General features: G+C 50.5%; 1 protein-coding gene across 2 annotated transcripts in view; it reads right to left on the bottom strand.

Moving 5' to 3' along the window:
• Positions 1-18,422, bottom strand: part of SEMA7A (semaphorin 7A (John Milton Hagen blood group)) — a 32,150-nt gene that overhangs the window by 13,560 nt on the left and 168 nt on the right. Inside the window, exon 2 of one of the 2 annotated variants that reach the window (XM_054836584.1) lies at positions 17,338-17,473. In XM_054836584.1, coding sequence (XP_054692559.1) covers positions 17,338-17,368 — 31 coding nt within the window. In that variant the 5' untranslated portion in view covers positions 17,369-17,473. Of the gene's footprint in view, positions 1-10,843; positions 11,057-17,337; positions 17,474-18,422 lie in introns of those variants that run through there. The other variant, XM_054836583.1, reaches the window with a different exon arrangement.

Below are 18,422 nucleotides of genomic sequence, written 5' to 3'. Positions count from 1 at the left end.
ACAATTGTCAATTGAAATGCTAACCCCGGGTCCCGAGGAATAAATGGGAGAAAGAGAGGCTTTGTGCTTTGCAGGCGAGATGGGGAGCACTGCACCAGATTGAAGAAGAATAATATTAAACGAGGGAGAAGGAGGGAGCCCGGTGCATCTTGGAAGGATGCCTGAGGGGTGAGGTAATGGAGGAGGAGGGAAAGGAAGAGGGAGATGCTCTGGATGGCTCTCTGGCTCCCTTCGGGTCCAGGAGCTCCCCTCAGAAAGGCACCCAGAGCCCGGGGAGAGCCTGGCCCTCCCCGGTACCACGGCAAGGTCCGGTTCCCAGAACATCCCAGAGCTTCGTGCAAGGGGGGAGCATGCCCCCCACCTCCACAACAGCTGTCCAACTCCAGAAGCAGCGTGGGCACGCAGCCTCATTGCGGGCAAACTCAATAACCCAGCTCTCATCCCGGCTGGAGGGCTGACTCAGCTACGGCGAGTCCTTCTCCCCTCCGCACTCCACCACTCCCCGGTCTGGCAGCTGGCTCCGGCATCCCAGACACTCAGCTTAGTCACCGGCTTGCACAGCTCCCAGCACCGGTAGCGGGGAAGTCTCCGCGGGTCTACAATTCACTGACGCTGGGGGAATGGATGCTTAGCTTTTGCTAAGCCGCCCGCACTCTCGCAAGCTCTCCCGCTGCTGCCGTAGGACGGGGACACGGGGCTGGGCCACCCACCAGAATCGCTAAGTGGCAAAACAGGATTTACGCTGGTACGGTGCCGAAGCTCGCCACCACGGCAAACGCAGCCAAGTCTCCGGCGCCGCCGTGCTCCCCGACGCCCAGGCAATCCACCCGGCAGCCCCGGGGACTCTTCTCGCTGTAACACGGTACAACGCTGTCAGTCGTTGCCATCACACGTCCTACCCTCCCCGGCACGCCGCCGATGACACCGCCACCTGCTCTGCTGCCTGTGGGTCCAACAGTGAGCACGCTTCCTGCCTGAATCACGGCACTGGCCGGATCCGTTCCTGGTCCCTTCCTTTTCCAATTTCTCATTTCCCAGGTTTTATTTCTTCCTTCCTTTTTGAATAGACTGAAAGGATTACGACCTTGCTAACAGCACGTTTCTGCTGCAATCCAACTGGGATTGGCTCTGATGGCAGAAGGAAACGCTGCCTTCTCGATGCTGAGACACAGACCAGGAGCCCTCATCCCCCAACAATGTGGCCTGGCCATGAGTCAGGGCTGACTCTGCGCTCCAGGCTCCTGCACATCACCCTGCTTTTGGGAACATGAGAGCCATCTCGATTCCATGACATCGATCCCTCTTCCGCTCCCCCCCAGCGCGTGCAGGATGCAGGACGAGCAGTCAAGCATGGGCAAATCAACTGATTTCCTTGAAAGGTCGGGAATGTGATTCAGGCACAATGCCTTAGTCACCCGCTTTGGAGTCAGGACCCCCACTCCCAGTTGACATCACTCCCCAGTACAGTTCCAGTTTCACTATTCCCCCAAGCGAAACAGGGAGAACAATCCCTGGATTTCCTACTTGCTTGGCCAGATACCAGCCCCAAGAGCCCCACCAGATGACAGTCGCCTCTCTAAGGGAAGCATGGGAAGTCAGAGCACCCACCCCAGACGGATGGAGACACCCCACGGAGCTGCCATGGGTCCCCTCCGTCCCTGGGAGAAGGTCTGGACTGAACCACACTGCTCCCATCCAAGAGCCACACGCCGTCTGTCTCCCCCGCTCCGCCATGGATGCCGGCAAGAAGCCAAGCTGCAATTTTTTCTCCTTTTTTTTTTTTTCAGATGATCTATAAATTCCCAAGTTGAGACATTTCAAAAGGAGGAATTATGCCTCCTGGGAGCTGCTGTGCTCATGGAGCAGCTAGGTTTTCCTTCCCCCGTGACTTTGCCCAAAGGGAGCAATGTGACACAAGGAAACCACAGTCGAGTCAGGGTGGTGCAGATCCTGCAACAACATGTTTTTTGGGGTTTTTTTTTTTTATAGGAACAATTTGTCTCTAGATGAGACTACCCAAGGAGGGACACTCTTGGGGGTTTGCTCTGACCTGCCATGGAATAACTGAAGGGCTGTGAACTGCAAAGTCTGCAACACGCCACCAGCCAACATGTCTTGTGGAAAGTTATAGACTTTGCGATAGGGGTTTCTGAGAAAGGGGTGAAAAGGCAGGAAACCACTTCTTTCTATATTGCTCATGATAAAACCTGGCCTGTTGTTCCTCCTTCCACTGGCTTACAACCCCAGCACGCTGCCGAGGGAATTAGCTGTACCCCTGGGAGCCGGGATCCTCACAGGCACCTCTCAGCGCTGGGGAAACGGAGGCAGAGGCTGAAGGATCACCCCTCGGTGCGCGGGGCAGACCCACACCCTTTTGGTTCAAACTATGCTCCAACATCAGTCATTTCTCAAAGAAAGCAAATGAAAAAAAGAGCAAAACCAGTACAGCCCCATCCCCTAAAGATTTCTAGCCCAGAGCCTTAAGAGCTCCCTCCAGAGCCCTCCCAGGGCCAAATATCATCCTTGTCCCCCTCTCACGCCCTCCCTATTCAGCTTGGCACGACGTAGCAGATTGGCAACAATAAGAAACCAGAAAGAGTGCTAAAAACATTTCTTGCTGAAGTGGGACCACAGCCACATGCTTTTCCTGTTCCTTCAAGCCTTGCATGCTCTCCTAGGGACCATGCAGCTCCCTGCCACAGGGAAAACCCTCAGCTCATGCCTGTGCCCACCCTGAGAGCCTTACATGGCATCCACGCTGCTTAAATCTCTCCTCTCCTTGCCTCGAGCAGGAAAACCAGTGATGAACCACACATATACTCATTGCTAATACCAACCACCAGAGTTTGAGAGCGCTCACCGGCTGTGACCAGCAGCTCTAAAAGGGCAGGGGTGGAAAAGCAGCCCAAACAAGCCCTGTTGCAGGCATCAGTCATCTCCTACGCATTTCATAACAGACACAGCCTCTCCCATCGGGGCAGGAAGGTCAAAGCCTTTGCTTTAGCCAGACACTCCCACGGATGCATCCCGAAAGCATGTGTGTGCTCAGAAAGGATAGAGTAAATAAAATGGTTTCCCAGTAAAGGCAAAGTGCTTTCTCATCAGCCCAGGGCAGGTAAAAGCCCTGATCGCAATTTTCCCATGCCTTCCATCCTGCAGGAAGCATTTACGGTTCGGTTCCCAAAAGCAGCACAGCTGAGAGCACAGGCTCGGGCTGTGCGCTGCTCCCCTTTTCATTTTCCATCCCTGACCATTGTCCTTCACACAGAGAACCGGCAAGCCCGGCATTGGGCAGCACAGGCAACCCGCAGGAGGTTGGAGAACATTGAGAGGGGACACGCAATCCTGAACCCTTTTGCTAAGGGGCCCATGCGCTTGTGGGAAACTCAGAAGACAGAGAGGTGTGAAAGCACAGAGCGGAGACGCGCAGCCGGGAAGCTAACACTACTCAAACCCAGACCTGATCGCCTTATACGTTTCATGCTTGTGTTTAATTTTAAGTTTACCGTAACGGGTTCAACCTGTTCGGTATTTCTCATCCTGTTTCCCCCCCAAAACAATTTAGAGAAAAGCAGTATTTAATCATCTGCCAAGAAACCTCACGCTATCTTTTCTCACAATCCCCCCTGCTTCCGACTCCCCCTAAGCACCCCTCCAAAGGAAAGGGCAAGGCCAAGGATACACCACTAACATCTACATCCTCTCCGTAGCAGGACTTTTCCACCCTCGGCCAAGCTCCATTCCCGGTTGCCACCATACACCGCCCGCTTGCCTTTTTCTTTGGCTTCTTCCCCAAGCGCTTCTGAAGACCCTGCCATCACGGGGTGCTCGTGCGGCTGCTTGCTGCTGCCCTCGAGAGATCCGTCTCTGCCATCAATAGCAAAGGTGATGCTCTGGAGCAGAGGAAACAATTCAGCCTGCATTATCGGGGATATACCCTACAAAAGCTCTCAGCCTGCGTGCAATCCAAACGCCTGGGAGGGCTGCACTAGCGCAGAGGAAAGAGTACACTCTAACTAGACAAATATGCTTTTTAGAGTTACACTACAGAAGGCAAATATTCTGGCACATTAATGATTCCCACTCTATTTCTGGTAAGCTCTGGAGCATCTTGGCAGCAGTATTCAGTGCAGGGATGAGCTGGGGCAGGAAAAAAGAGGGGGGGAAAAAAAATCCTCTAGGTTTGGTAACTCAGCTGCTGGGTATAGGCATGCCTGCTCAAAAGCTCTTCTGAGAGCTATGCAGCTTATATCCCCTTCGCTCAGGGCCTCCAGGCCAGAGCCAGCAGCGGTCCCAAACGCCCACTTAGCAAGCAACAAAAGAGACCCCTAACCTACAGCCGGGAAGGAACGAGCCTTGAATTCAAAGCCTCTGCAATCAGGCAGGGCTTCGCTTACCCTCCGAAGGCTCCAACCAGAGCGGTTCACCCTCCGGAAAAGACAGGTTTCTCCTTTTTAAACACAAAATGACTGTGTGACAGGCACGGCAGCGTCTTCTATGCGTGCTAATACATTACTGATATCCCCTGCCCGCTCGCCCCCCCCAAAATTATGCAGCACTGAAGCCTGTGCCTCTGCAAGATGAGTCCAGAGCCTTTGATTTCACGTGCAGCAAGGCTTGTCATCTAGCAGGTACATTTTTCCCTACCGGCCCTGAAGCCAGGCTGCGGGCTGCACCCTACGGATTGCGGGTGCTAAATTTAGAGCCAGGTTTTGTTACTTTCCAAAAAGGCGTTCTCTGTAATGACGGTCCCGAGCTGTGCCGTGTTCCTGCTGAAAGCTGGGGAACTTTGGGCTGTGATTATGGTATTTTATTATACGGTCACTGGAACAACAGCAGGACAACAAAAGGATGCTTTTAGCAGAAGAGCTGCGATCTGGAGAGCACGGCTACCCCTCCCACTAGAAAGATCAGTTTCCAGAGACTGATTTATCTTAAAAAGCCTTCCAGAATAAAAATTACCCTGAGCACCTCTATGAAAATCCACCAGCAAAACAGCCGCTTTACCTTTTAGCTTAATTGGCAGCCATCTCCCACCTCCCTACAGCTCAGAAACCCTTCTCAGGCTTCTTGCCCTCTTCTCCCAGCCCAGGGGTGACTAGCCAGGAGGTGGGATGCAGGGTAAGGGGACCTGTGCAGTCCCCCACGGAGCCTCCAGCCTCTGCAGAGGTTTAAAGGTGGGAAGAAAGATCTGCAGCTCTGGAACGAGAACAAAGTTTCGGTTCCCTACAGAAAACAGAAGAGATTATGCCCACAGCAAGGGGACTTTCTCACTAGATTAGGAAGGGCCCTGTCATGCTCTTTGCAGCCCTCCTACCTGCTGCTGTAGGTGAACCACCTCTGTAACGAGTATCAGCTAGGTCTCAGCCCTGCAGCCTTCCCAGCATCCCCTTTCTGCCCGCTTGACCCCCACCAGCAAGAACACACAATATCCATTCTTCTCACATCCATCTTTGGCTGCAGCACCGCATTACTCAGACTTGGAAAGCCAAACCACCGCGTTACATTTGAAAACAAGACACTCAGACTTTCCAAAACTTCTGTTATCCAAAATACAAGCAAACCCCTTGGCCACAGTGGCTGTGAACAGCCAAAGGGCAGGTGTCTGGCTGGGACTGGTCACGCATTCCTCAAGGAAACTCCTGCAGCTCCTTAAACTTGCAATGCCCTCTCCCTCCCAGTCCACACATGCCTGATAATGGAGAACAATTTAAGCCAAGTGGGTAATTAGATGTGGAGTCATCGCTGCAGGAGGATGCCAACACCAGTTAACAGGGTTCAAACTGGGGACTGAAGAGTTAGAGCACTACAGAACCGGCGCTGTCATTGAGGGCAATAGTAGGTTTATTATACAAAGCCTGTTACTCCAGACTTAAGCTGCTCTAAAATTAGTAGAGATAGGAGATGCTTCCGCATCCAGCTCCTGTAGCACTCCTCCAGCATTTCTGTCACACCAGAAACCGGACGCAGTTAGACACAGCCTACTACAGCGGGTGGAGCTGGGATTGAAAAGAAAAGAGTGCCCAACAGGAGGAACAAGTCCTATTCTTGGAGCAACCGGGAATAGCTGCACATCATAGGATGTAGCTCAACAGGAGAGAGCTGACTGCAAAACAAGCAATTTCCTCTCTCCAACTCACCTTCCAGCCTTTTTCTGGATACAAGCTTCTTTAAAAAGCATCTTGTACTCAGTACTTAGATTTAGTTTGTACTCAGGCTAAGATTTAGTTTGTCCTGCTATAAGGCACCAAGACAGACAGCATCAACTACAGAAAACCTTCCCAGGCCAAATTTTCTGCAATTTTGATTCTGATTCAGCCTGAGGACCAGCACAGAGCTGGGCAGTGGGTCAGCAATTTGAATCTGACTCCTCTTTCCCAGCCCCGAGCATTTGAGTGAAGCAGCCACAACTTTTATTAGTTCGTCCACGCTTATTTTTCTGTCGTGCTCTTGCAACAGGAGGTGGTTGTGATTCACTCACTTGGTTTGTTTGGTTTGGTTTTTCTTTTTTCAATCTGCACAGAGCAAAAAATATTTTCAACCAACATTTTATGATACCAGCATCACCCACCCTGTGAAAATGAGCCGTCTGCAGAAAATAGCGTTTGCTGGGAAAGTGAGAAGCTTTCTCCTGGGAATGTTGATGCTCCGAGAGCTTCATGCAAAACTGTCCTACAAAGATGTTTCACACCCGTGGGGCCGTGGCTCCTAAGAAAAGTACCACCGTCACTGAGGAGTAAAAGCTGGTGCCAGCACCACAAGCTCTCATTTTGCCACAACTCCCAAGCAGCACAGGTTCAGCCTCATCTCTGGTCAGCTCTCCTCCTCCTTTGCTAGCTAACACAGCACCAGTGGGCATGAAGAGCTCCTAGAAGAGCTCTTACAGCACTTGGAGGTGCTTGCTGGCACAGTTTTCCCACAGCAAGGAGAGGCAGCTGAGCTTGGCAGTGTGCGCAATTTCCGGGAATTGCCATTTTGACTCCCCCCCGCCGTGACCTACAGCAGGCTAGAGTCAGGTTACCCAGTCGAGGCAGCCAAGGTCAAGTGTATAGTCTTTGTCCCCTGTGGGACGTGCTTATCTCCTGAGAGCCACACACCAGCTCAGAACCTGTCCCCTCCAGCTTCCAGCCTCGTCTGTTAATGAGAAAGAGGGGAATAATTAAACATTCAGACCCCATCCCTACCCCAAGGTGTGAATGGAGCTGTGAATTTGTCTCAGGTCTACACACGTGCGAGTAAACAGGGACAAGACCACCTTAAGCACGGCAGTAGCTAAAAATGATTCCTGTTCTGCACCAAAGGCTACAGGAGCCTGACCCAGCCTTCAGGCTCCTTTTGTTGTCCTCACTGCACTCCCGATGCTCGGTGACTTTCCGGTCATGAGACAGCCAGCCTGGGATGTCACCCTCCCGCTCCGTACAGAGGGGCTGGATCTGCCCGCTCTGTCACCTGGACAGCTCTGCCCAGCCCCGGGACACAGCGGTCTCCATCTCTACGGATGGATCAAAAGAGTAAACATGATATCTGTGCTGACAAGCAAAAGCTCAGCATGGGATGTGAACGCACCTTTTTCAAAGCAAAGCCCAGCTGGTCAGCGTTTAGTTAGAAAAATACATGGAGGCAGGGGGAGGACAGAAGTAAAAGGCTGAAGATAAGCAAGGCTGAAGCACTTGCTTCTGCACTAGCCCTGCTAAAGCTGAACTCACTCCCACTCTGCAAATCTCCACAAATAGGGAACTTGCCATATAAAGTCTTCCTTCGTTAGCACACTGGGGAGGGGAATAGCCAGAAAAGACTCTGAGCCGTCCATGTGCTGGTCAGCTGCAAAGGGGAAGAGGGGGAAAAAGCCCTCATCAGTAAAAAGGATCTTAAGCACTTTAAATATGACTAGTGGTCTGGAACTGACCTCAGCCCTTTGCTCCAAGTGTCTTTTCCCTAAGAGGAACAAATCCTGCAGAGTCAGATGTGCTTTTAAATAACTGCTTACGCAGTCAGACCCAGAACTGGTGCCACCTGTACCAGCTGCTGGGAGGGACCCCTCACCCTGCCTTCGGTGGCAAACGCTCCCAAAAGCACGTGTTGAAACATGTCTGGTCTTTAGGAAAAGCGTGCCCCTTCCTTACCCCCTCCTGCACCGTGCTGCGGCATCAGGGAGGGAAAACGAAGGCAGAACAGTGGCCGAGGCCTCGGGGCTGGCTTTATACGCGCTGCATTCACAGAAAGGCAGACCTGCAGAACACTGTGTTCCAGCCACCCACCGCCCTGGCCCGAGACCGCAAGCCCAAGTCCCCAGGACTGTGAAATCACTTAAATCCAAGAGCTCCAAGCACCGAGACAGGCCAATTCTGTTTCTTTGTCTTCAGATCTGACCTTGGGACCACGCCACCTAAGCCCAGCCACGTTTTTTTTTCCCAGCTCACAACGTCCCCTCGCCTATTTCTTGCTACGAAACCAGACGACAAGGGACCGTGGGGCAAAACAGCAGAGCAGCTCGGGCTGCCTGCAGTGAGGCCAGGGCTCTCTTCCCGGGTCTGGCTGGGTCAGCGCTGGCAAGGGGAGCAAGGCTGAGAGATGAAAGGGCAGGTGCAGCTTTGCCCAGCACCTATTTCCTCCTTTCCCCCCTCCCCGGCACCTTAGCCCAGGGAAGGATCCCACACACATACTCTTCCCTTCCGGAGAGACCCGAGCTCCGGCCAGCACCGGGAATCTCCTCCTTCACCTGCGAGGCTGTAACATACGTAAGTGTCTTTGCTGAGGCAGCCATACCTGGTGGTAGTGATGGGCTGTGGCGTGTAAGAAATTTAATTAGGTGAAGAGCTGCCAGCTCCTGCAGAGCCCAGGGCTGAGGCCAACGCTGCACCACCGCAAGCGCAGCTTGGCCCAGCCCCGGCACGAACACCCAGGCAAATGTCCCGCACCACTGCTCTTCTCCGTCCCGCTCCCAGCCTCCAGGGCCGGGGCTCGAGCCGCAAATCGAGCCCTGGAACACAGTAAAGCCCACAGCGAGAGACAAGCCTCTATTTGTGGATGCAAATAGCAGCAGTGTGCTGAACTGCAGGTTTTACTAAAGATGCTGCGTTTGCCTTTCACTGTGCCCGAGGCACTGGGGAAGTTAGCGGGCTCCCTGCCACCCACCATGTCCCCTTTGCCCCTGTCTCATTTCTTCACCCTCCTCCAGAGCCTCCTCTCCATCCTCCTCCTCACCCACAGACTCATTTCCTAAAGGGTAGAGGTTACACCAAGCCAAATGCAATCCGTTAAATAGGACACATGAGTGACTTTTAACGAGCGTGCCGCACAGCTACCTCCGATACCTCCCTCACTGAAATCCCTCGGCCTGTGTCCCAGCTAAGCTCTCAAAAAAAAAAAAAGAGAAACAGGGATAAGCACAAGCTGATCCCCTTGCAGGGAAGTATCCTAACACTAATTGCCTCTGATGTTTGTTGGTGCCAGATCCTCGCTGTGTACAACGCAGGGAAAGCCACCCTCTGCCAGATGCAGGGAAAGGCCAAATGACTGTACCGCATGTGCACGCCCAGCACAGCCCAGCGAGACAGGTGGAAATCAGCCGCCCGAGCCTGCTCTGGCCCCTCAGCACAGTTTTACTCCAGGACAGGCACTTCCAAACACTCCAGACCCCAGCAACTCAACTTTTGCCCTTCCTCCTCCCCTAAGCGGTGCAGGGGAAAAATCTAGAGAAATACGTGACCGATCCTCTGTTCAGTCTCGGGCTTTGTGCCTTCTCCCCCACCTCCATCCCCTTTTCTGAGCAGTTTCATTTCCCAGTGAATAAGAGAAATGACACAATACTATTTCAGAGCAACCTTTCGCTGCCCTCCCTGCCCATGTCTCTCCCCTTTGTGCGACGAGGGACGAGGCAGGCAGAGGCCACCTCCGAGCCACGCATCTATCGCCCTTCCCTCTGCTCCTGGCCCTTCATCCGCAGGCAGCCATGGGCCTGAGGAAGAAGGAGGAGGGCATAATAAATAACGGCAGAAGTATAACAGATGGTGCAGAATAAACCACGGGAAATTCGTGTCCTCTGAAGTTGTCAGCGAGTAGGAAACACAGAGGAGCTGTTGTACTGCAGAGCAGCATGAGATCCGCAGCTCTGCTGAACCCGCCGGCTTAGCCAAACACCAGAACCTCCGGGGAAAAGACGGGGTCTTTTGTTAAAGCCTCCCTGGAGGGTATCAATCAAAAAGCTTGGAAGACACATGATAAAAGCAGTAAACGTTAGTCTGCTCTTTTCAACACACGAAGCTCGGGCTGTGCTCTAAGCTTGCTCCTTGAAAACATTTCTTTGTTCAGTTTCTGCTAAGAGCAGATCTGATTCTAAGTCCTCGCGTGCCATTTCAGACATATATTTTCTCAGAGAACAGAGATCTTCTGCAAATATTTACTCACAGAACTCATTTGCAGCTAGCAGGGTAAGTACATCAGATCAATAAGAAAATTAACTGTATTGTGCAAACACTTCCCTGGGAGTTAGGGGAAACAGTTACTGTTTCAGGGCTTTTCAACAGCCTCTGATACACCCAGCTTGTAGGAAAATGTTTTTAGACTGTTACAAAGGAAAGGAGTTGGCAAGAAGAGGGATCTAAAAATTCATTTAAAAGCAATCAAGGAAACCAGAAGCCCCTTCCTGAGATCACAGGTGGTTTAGCTCATTTTAACAAGAGCCAAAAAGTCTTCCAAAAGAGACAAAAGAAATAAAAAAAAAAAAGACCAAAGCTTCTCAAAAGACAAGACCTAGGTAGAAAATACACGGTGCAGGAAGTAGCTGTCAGCTGCAGACACTGCTGCTGCTGCATCTCAAGGTTGCAGCCGACCGGGGACTTACCTTGCGGAGCTGTGATGATCCTGGGGTTCACCTTGCAGCGCCCCGCTGCCCACACGCCCAGCTGGCTGGCCCACAGGGCCACGAAGAGGCCAAGGAGTGATCTCCTATCCATTTCTACTTATTCGGCAAGCGGCGATCGTGAGCTTGTGAGACCGACAGCTGCATTGCTTCTATAAAAAAAGGGGTAGGCAGCACTCTGGACAGCCAATAGCTGTGGGGGTAGTCACACGGTGGGTGGGACTAGAGTTAGCTTTCAATTTTGACGAAATAAAAAAAAGCAATCTCAATTTAGCACTTGATCTTCAGGAGTTAGTACCTGCAGGCTTTGCTGGAATTTTTGGTCCTTTTTTTCCCACCCCCCCCCCAAGGGGAAGGTATGAGTCTGCTGGTTTTCTCACCTTCAGCCCCTTGAAAAGCTGCGGCCGACAAGCCTCGCGATCAACTTATCACAGAGACTTGTAAGAGGAATATTAAGGTCGATACGAATGAAATAAGAATGAAAACGTGTGCGCCAGAACACACACGAAGCAACAACAGACCGAGGGCACAGAGACCGATAACAAAGGACGCCGCTCCCGGTTGCTTCAATAGAGGGACGTGTCGAGGCCAGAAAGCTGCGCTCGGATAACACGGCAGCAGGAACAGCTCACTAACAGAAGACAGCGGGAGGATGCGGCAAGGCTGCAGCATCTCTCGTGTGCCGGCCCTATTCCTGCTAGTGCTACAATTAGCTATTAGCAAAGGGTTACTCCTAGCAAAATAAAACCTTCCCCAAAAACTCATTCATCATCACAAGCCAGGAAGACGACGAGACAAATATTCAGAGACATGACGACAACTCAGCTGTGTCCCTTATCCTGTGTCACACACCCCCTCACCAGACCAGTCAAACTCGCATCATGGAGCTCACGAGCATGTGGGTGCGAGCGTAGGAGGGAGTAACATCTTGGAGCACACGTGGAATATCCACTGGGAACTGGGGTGAAGGAATACTCCCTTCCCTAAGATCCTGCCCTTACTTTTGTGATGCTAATGTTCTCCGCAAGGACGGGATGCTGAGCAACATCCCACTCACGGGGCTGTGGCACAACCTTTAGGAAGTCACTTTGCTTTGCCAAACAAACCTCTCCATTCTCCCGATTCCCCCCTCGGGAGGCCAGGAAGGGCTGACGGTCTTTGTGAAGCGCTGTGAGGTTTGTTAATGAGAAGAACAGGGCGCTACGTGCAAGGAAAGCGAGGTCGGACGTGATCAGAATAGGAGAGCCCCACGGGGAACTCACAAGGATGAGAGACGCAGCTGCGCTCTTTAAAGTTAGTATTGAAGCTAGAGCCAGGACTGCTCTGCTCCTGAAAGAGATGAACAAGTGGCAGGGCAAGGAGGGGGCATTTTGGAGGAAGCAAAAAATTAATGAGCCAGCTAATGGTGAATTTTAAGGACCCACAGGAATTTCCCACCAACCCTGAGCATGGGGTTTCATCTTTCTCTTTAACCAAATATCTGCTAGGGTAGTTACAATATGATAACACATAGATCGTTCTGGTCTTTCACTTTTAGACATGACGATTCCCAGTAATGAACCATTTTGCATTCCTGCTCACCTGGAAACAACTGCCCATTCCGCCCCCCTGAGGCAACTGTATTTCTCTACCTGCCCCATTGCTCCCAGAGGTGCTAAACCCTGTTATCGCTTGTTTTCTAGCAGAGGCAGCTTCCTGAAAAAACATCTAATTCGTTAAGACTCTTCCACACAGTCAGGAGTGAAAAAGAACCACCCTTTGTAAATCAACAGCCAAGCGACCCACGCTGGTTCCTTAACAAACACAGGGACTCGGCATTTTGCATGCACCCCAAATTTGGGCTGCGCTACCAGTCACACACATTATCTGCCTTGCCTTTTTAGGACACGACGCAGCTGGCGGGCTAGGAATCTGGCTTTCAACTCCCACTCTTGATAAAGTTGCCAAGTGGAAACACAGAAGGGTTCTGATCAGAGAAGGCAAAACCTCTCCTTGTTCATATTAGGCTAGTAAATCCTTTGCTTTTCCCTTTTCCTTGCCCCTAATGCACACAGCTGGGTACTCTGCATGGATAGCTTTTGGGTTTCTTCCCACCTACAGCTAAAAACAATGCTCCCATGTATAAAATTCAGCTTCGAATCCCCCCCCCCCAGGAGTTTGGAAATGATCAGTTCCGGGCACTTTCTACTTCAACACAATACCCACTCCATCTCCTAGACCATGAGCTAAGCCACCCCATGAACATGACTGTATTGTGGTCCTGGATTCAGAATGATGGTGTAGAACATTTTACTTTTACTAAGCAAGAGACTCACACAGCTCGGTGTGTATCAATTAAATACAAAGCTGTGCCAGCTCACCAAAGAAGCCTGCAGCAGAGGAGAAAAAAGTGACAGTGGTGGAACAGACAAGAATACACGAGCATCCCACCCAAAATGCTGGTTACAGCTCTTTGAATGAACAGTTTTCATTAAAACCCAAATGCCTTTGCTCCCTCCAGAAGCTACAGCTCCCCTTAGCAGGCACGAACTCCCTGCTCAGCCTTCTCCTGCGGAGGTTTCTGTCTGCTTCAAAACTTCCACAGTGCAAATTAAATTATGTGCAGTTTTTTTTCCAGATCATGCTACTCTGTTCCAACGTGGATCAGAAGGCAGCTTCCCCCAAGTATCTTGTAAAAATCATAAAGCACAGATTTTCCTTAAGAGGAACAGTTTTATTTTCTCCACTGCAGAGGAGACAGACTGCTTGAACGTTTGCAGCCCGGGCAGTCTAACCGTTAAGAAACCTCCCAGGTCTGTTGGCATCTTTTGATTAGATAAGAGCAGGTACGTTAGAACATTATTCACAAGAACATGTCAACTAGCTTCCGCTAACCCCAGGTGTCCCGGTTTCAGCAGGAATGGAGTTATTTTTCTTCCTAGCAGCTGGTTAGTGCTGTGTTTTGGACAATAATAATGTTGATAACACACTAATATTTTAGTTGTTGCTAAGCAGTCAAGAACTCTTCAGCTTCTCATACCAGCCTGCCAATGAGAAGCAGGGAGGAAGGGAGGGGGGACAAAATTAGGAAAGATGTACAGCCAGGACAGTTTGGACATAACCAAAGGGATATTCTATACTTACAATGTCATGCTCCATATATATCTGGGGATGGGCCGGGAGACAGAATGGCTCAGGAATCATATTTATATTATCATTGTCTTCCTTTTCTCCCTATTAAACTGTCTTTATCTCAACCCACGAGTTTTACCTTTTTTTCTTTTCAATTCTCTCCCCCATCCCACTGCAGGGGGAGCAAGCAAAGGGCCATGCGGCTGTTTCACCTGCCTGCGGGGTGAAATCACAACACCATGGCAGGAACGTGACCCTGAAAAACAGCCAGTAGGCGTCATGGGTTTGAACACAGACAAGCCTTCCATGGAAAAAATATCAACACCACAAACATTCTTGCTCTTGAGAAAGCCAGGCAAGATCTTCTCTCTGCTTGTGTCACCTCTTCCAGAAACTTGGCGAGTGCATCTCAATCTCTGGCTGTTATCAGCCACAGCAGCTTCACAGCAGTACAAAGAGGGATCTTCTTGAACATGGCACAAGGAGCTGACGATGTTCACTGGGTCCGTTACGCCACACACGTGCAGGTGTTGCCACAGTCCCTCCCAAGGTGAGGCTGGGAGACTGCCTGTTTTGATACAGAGCATGGGAAATCCTGTTTAACCCTGCCTGTGCGGGAACCCTGCTGCAGGACGGACTGATGTCCTATGAGGCTGGGACACAGGTATAAATTACCATTACAAAGCTCTAGAAGACCAAAGTTTCAATTTCTTACCCCTTGCATTTTGCCTTTGGGAGCAAGTAGGCTTATAGGCATAGATTGAGAGGGAAAACAGTGAAATTCCACTCACTGTTTCTTTTGGCACTGACCAACAGGTCTTTCATTCCTCAGGTTACAAAGTGAGGTAGGAAGGAAGCAAAGTGGATCATTTTTCCAACTGCTGCATTCTGCTTTCAACACACAAATCCTCCCCCAACTCACACTCCTCACAGACAGCTACCAAAACCTCAAGTACCCCCTCCTAAAGTCACAGCCCTGCCATGGCTGTTGACCCTTCAGCCTCTCCAGGCACCCTGTTTTTGTGCAAGCTCATCTCCATCAGTCATTTAAGCTGGACTGAGTCTGGGGAGAGTTGCTCAGTTGGTTCCCCCCTCTCAGTTCTGCCATGATGCTGCCATGATGCACAGTAAATTTACTACCCCAGGAAGTGTCACCAAAGGGGTCAGAAGCCCCCGTGTGCTAAATGCCACTCTGAGGGCTTTAAAAATCAATCAGGGAAGGGGAGAAGGAACCACATTCCCCGGGACATCTTTCTTGAGTAGATCAAGCCCTCTGACTTGCCAAAGGAAGCCTGTGCCAGAGCAGTTTCGCACTCAACTCCTCAGAGAGCCGCACAAACCCCTTAGCTGGGACTCCCCTTCTTCAGTGCTTTCCCCTCTGCTGCTGAGGAAACCCCTGGGGTTCACCCTCCAGACCAGTCCAGAGCTTCACCACACACAATTCACCGAACCCAGTAGCTTGCAAAGGTCCTGCGTGGGGACTAGCTACAAACTCAGCTCATCTAGATACCCCAGAAACACACCTCACCCTTTTCATTACAAACCCCATTTGGTTGGCAAATGAGTTTCAGCCGAACACTCGTCACAGTAACAAGCAGCGCCATTCACTGAGCACTTGCTGACAGACCAGAGGAGATAAAACAGATGCATATCTATGACACAAACTGCCAAGAGCATGCGCACCCCTTAGACAGCCATGCCGAAGGCTTTAGGCAGAGTAAATAAAACCCAATGCAGAGTCCTTCCCAATTAAAAGTTAAAACAAAAAGGACAGAAACAAGTTGCTCTGTTGAGCTCCCATCTGCCACGCTCCCACCACGAGAGCCACACGTTGATATATTAATGCCGCACAGCGCGTCAGCTCTGTCTTCCTACGAGGGCCCAGCAGGCCAGACTGCATTTTGTTTACCTGAAACTCTTGGTGGGTTTTTTTTTTTTTAGTTTAACTGCTGTGTTCCTCTGCTCCCTGGCAGGGCCTGGATTTCAGGGCAGCACTGCCACGTGCTGCAGAGCAGCCACCACGCTCTCCTGCGGGAAGGGATAGGTTTCAGCAGTTGGCAAAGCAGCAGTACAGATTCCCACGTCTGCCAGCTGCTCTGAACAGCCTAGGAAGGGTCCAACACCTACCATCCCATAAACAAACTTATAGCCCCCCCTTTATCAGCTCCATTAAACCCACAAAGTCCTGTTAACACACAAGTTAAGGCTCACTCTCCACAATCTGCTCTCTCATCCCCTGCCGTGATACAGGTTGGAATTCAAGTCCACATTGTTCTCCGGGGAATCAAAGGAAGTCACCTGGCTCCCAAGAAGTCACTTCAAACTGCTGCTGGAAAAATGCCAGAGTCCCTTACAAGCTGGCCAGACACATAAGTGGAAGCTGCTCAGGAATGTTAACTTATTGAAAGATATTAAGTTGACCCTGTAGCGTTCAAATACTTCCAGCGGCACTGTCTCGCCAGGAAGGGAGAGACATCTAAGAAGCAGTCTATCTCCTGTTCCTCCTTCCTATTTTGTCCAACCCTGGGCCAAATGACGCAGAAGGTACAAGTGTCTGCAGTTCGGCACTGTCCTTGACTATAAATTCAGAGCCTGCCTGGTGACACAAAGGCTCAGCACCACAGATGCACTGGTTTCTCTTTCCATCAGATGTGGGAAGCCCGCCATCTCTTCCAGCAGGAGAGTGGGAACAGCTCAGGATCTCACCATGTGCTGGACCCGTTTCACTCATTTTTCTGTGACCTGTCAAAACTCTTGAAAGGGACACTAGCCTGGGCAGGGAAGAATTCCTCTTTCTTCCTGCCTCCCATCTGCCCTTGTACATTCCTGTCACCTGGTTATGTGTCCGCATAGCTCCCACATGGCTCATTTGGGAAACCAACTGCAAGAAGCCATAAGCAAATAAGAATAAAAAAATGAGGTGGAGGATAATGGACATGAGCTCATGAGAGCAAACACCAGCTGGCAGGATCCATGGGATGATTAAATTATGCGTAACTAAGGATCAAAGCATTTAATGCTGGGGAGCTACACCTCAGAAAGGAAGCCTCTGGGGACAGGGCGGTCAGAACTCCTTCCCCGGAACAGGGCTGTGTGCAAACAACCCAATTAAGACAAAGGGGTCTGCTCTGCAGGACGTCAGGGCAGCACGCTGGGGGATTAGAGAGCTCTGCTGTCATTAGCAACCCCTTTCTGCTTCAGAGAGATTCAGTGACAATTTTCTACCTGACCATCCGACTCTCCCAGCTATCCCCATCACCTGTTGTCGCTTCAGTGGCCACAGCAGTCCCAGGCACCCAAAAATTAAACCTCAGAGCCTGACTGGGACCGCCGCCACCCGTTTAGTGCGCCATCCCAAAAATTACCTGTGCCACCAGTCCCACAGCCGCATCTCATCTCCTCCTTCCAGCTCCTGAACACTCTTGTGAGTCACAGACTTCAAACCTGAGGCTAAACTGCAGGACTCCTCGCTGTGGAGCAGCACAGCAGCTACAAATTTATCTGCATTTAAAGAAAAAAAAAGTTGTGTGGGGTCTGTTATCTATTAACACTCCATATCTAGCTCTAAAAGTCCCTAAACCTCAGACAACTGGATGCTGGGAAAAAAAAATCTATTAGAGATGGATCTTTCTCTGCTCACCCCGTTCTTAAGTTTTTCTGCAGCATCTATCAGTGGCCATTGCAGGAAGACAGGACACTGGCTTGGATCCTACAGAACCCATTTGATGCTTTTACCACGCCTGGAGTGAAACTCTACAGCTCTCCAGCTTCTCCCTCAAACTCAACACCTAAATCGACACACCCTGCTGAACGGGTGGACCATGGTCTTACATCAGCAAGGTATTCATTTCAGTTGTAAAGTAAAAATAAAAGCATCAAAGTGATTTTGGGAACTGTTTCACTTCCTGGCAGCGTGGAATTCCCAGAAGTCAGAGAGACTGTGTAGTCAGAAACACTCCCCAAAATCCCTGGTCTCCCCTTAAGAGCATTGGGTGGGGTTGGTTTTTTTTTTTTGTTTTCTTTACAGTCTGCAGGCTCAGTTCAAGAGGGCAAGAGCCAGGAAGCTTCATATTCAAAGCCAGTGGCTCAGCCATAGTCTTGACTTCAAAAAGATATCTCAGGGGATGTTTATCATCTTCCCTCTGAACTTTCCTTTTGCTTACCATGCTCTTAAACTCAAGCATCCTTGTAAGGCCAAACTAGAACTACATGTACTACCACAAAGGAAAGGGTTATTCATAACCACTGCTATTTATAAATATTAAATACTATAGAGGGGAAATAGTAGGAAACAGAAATAATTTCGCAGTGTGAGATTTTCAGTATATTTTCTTCACCAAGTTAAAATAGAGTCAGCTGCCTTAAAAATCACACTGTTTCCCAGTTAGCATCACATGGACAAAGCACAGTTCCTTAAAAGGATGCTTTTATGACTGAAGTCAGAGTTTCG

This window comes from Grus americana, chromosome 10, assembly GCF_028858705.1.
Source record: "Grus americana isolate bGruAme1 chromosome 10, bGruAme1.mat, whole genome shotgun sequence".
In the NCBI taxonomy this organism is placed as follows: Eukaryota; Metazoa; Chordata; class Aves; order Gruiformes; family Gruidae; genus Grus; species Grus americana.
Note: the sequence above shows the minus strand (reverse complement) of the source record. Positions and strands in the feature narration are given on the sequence as shown.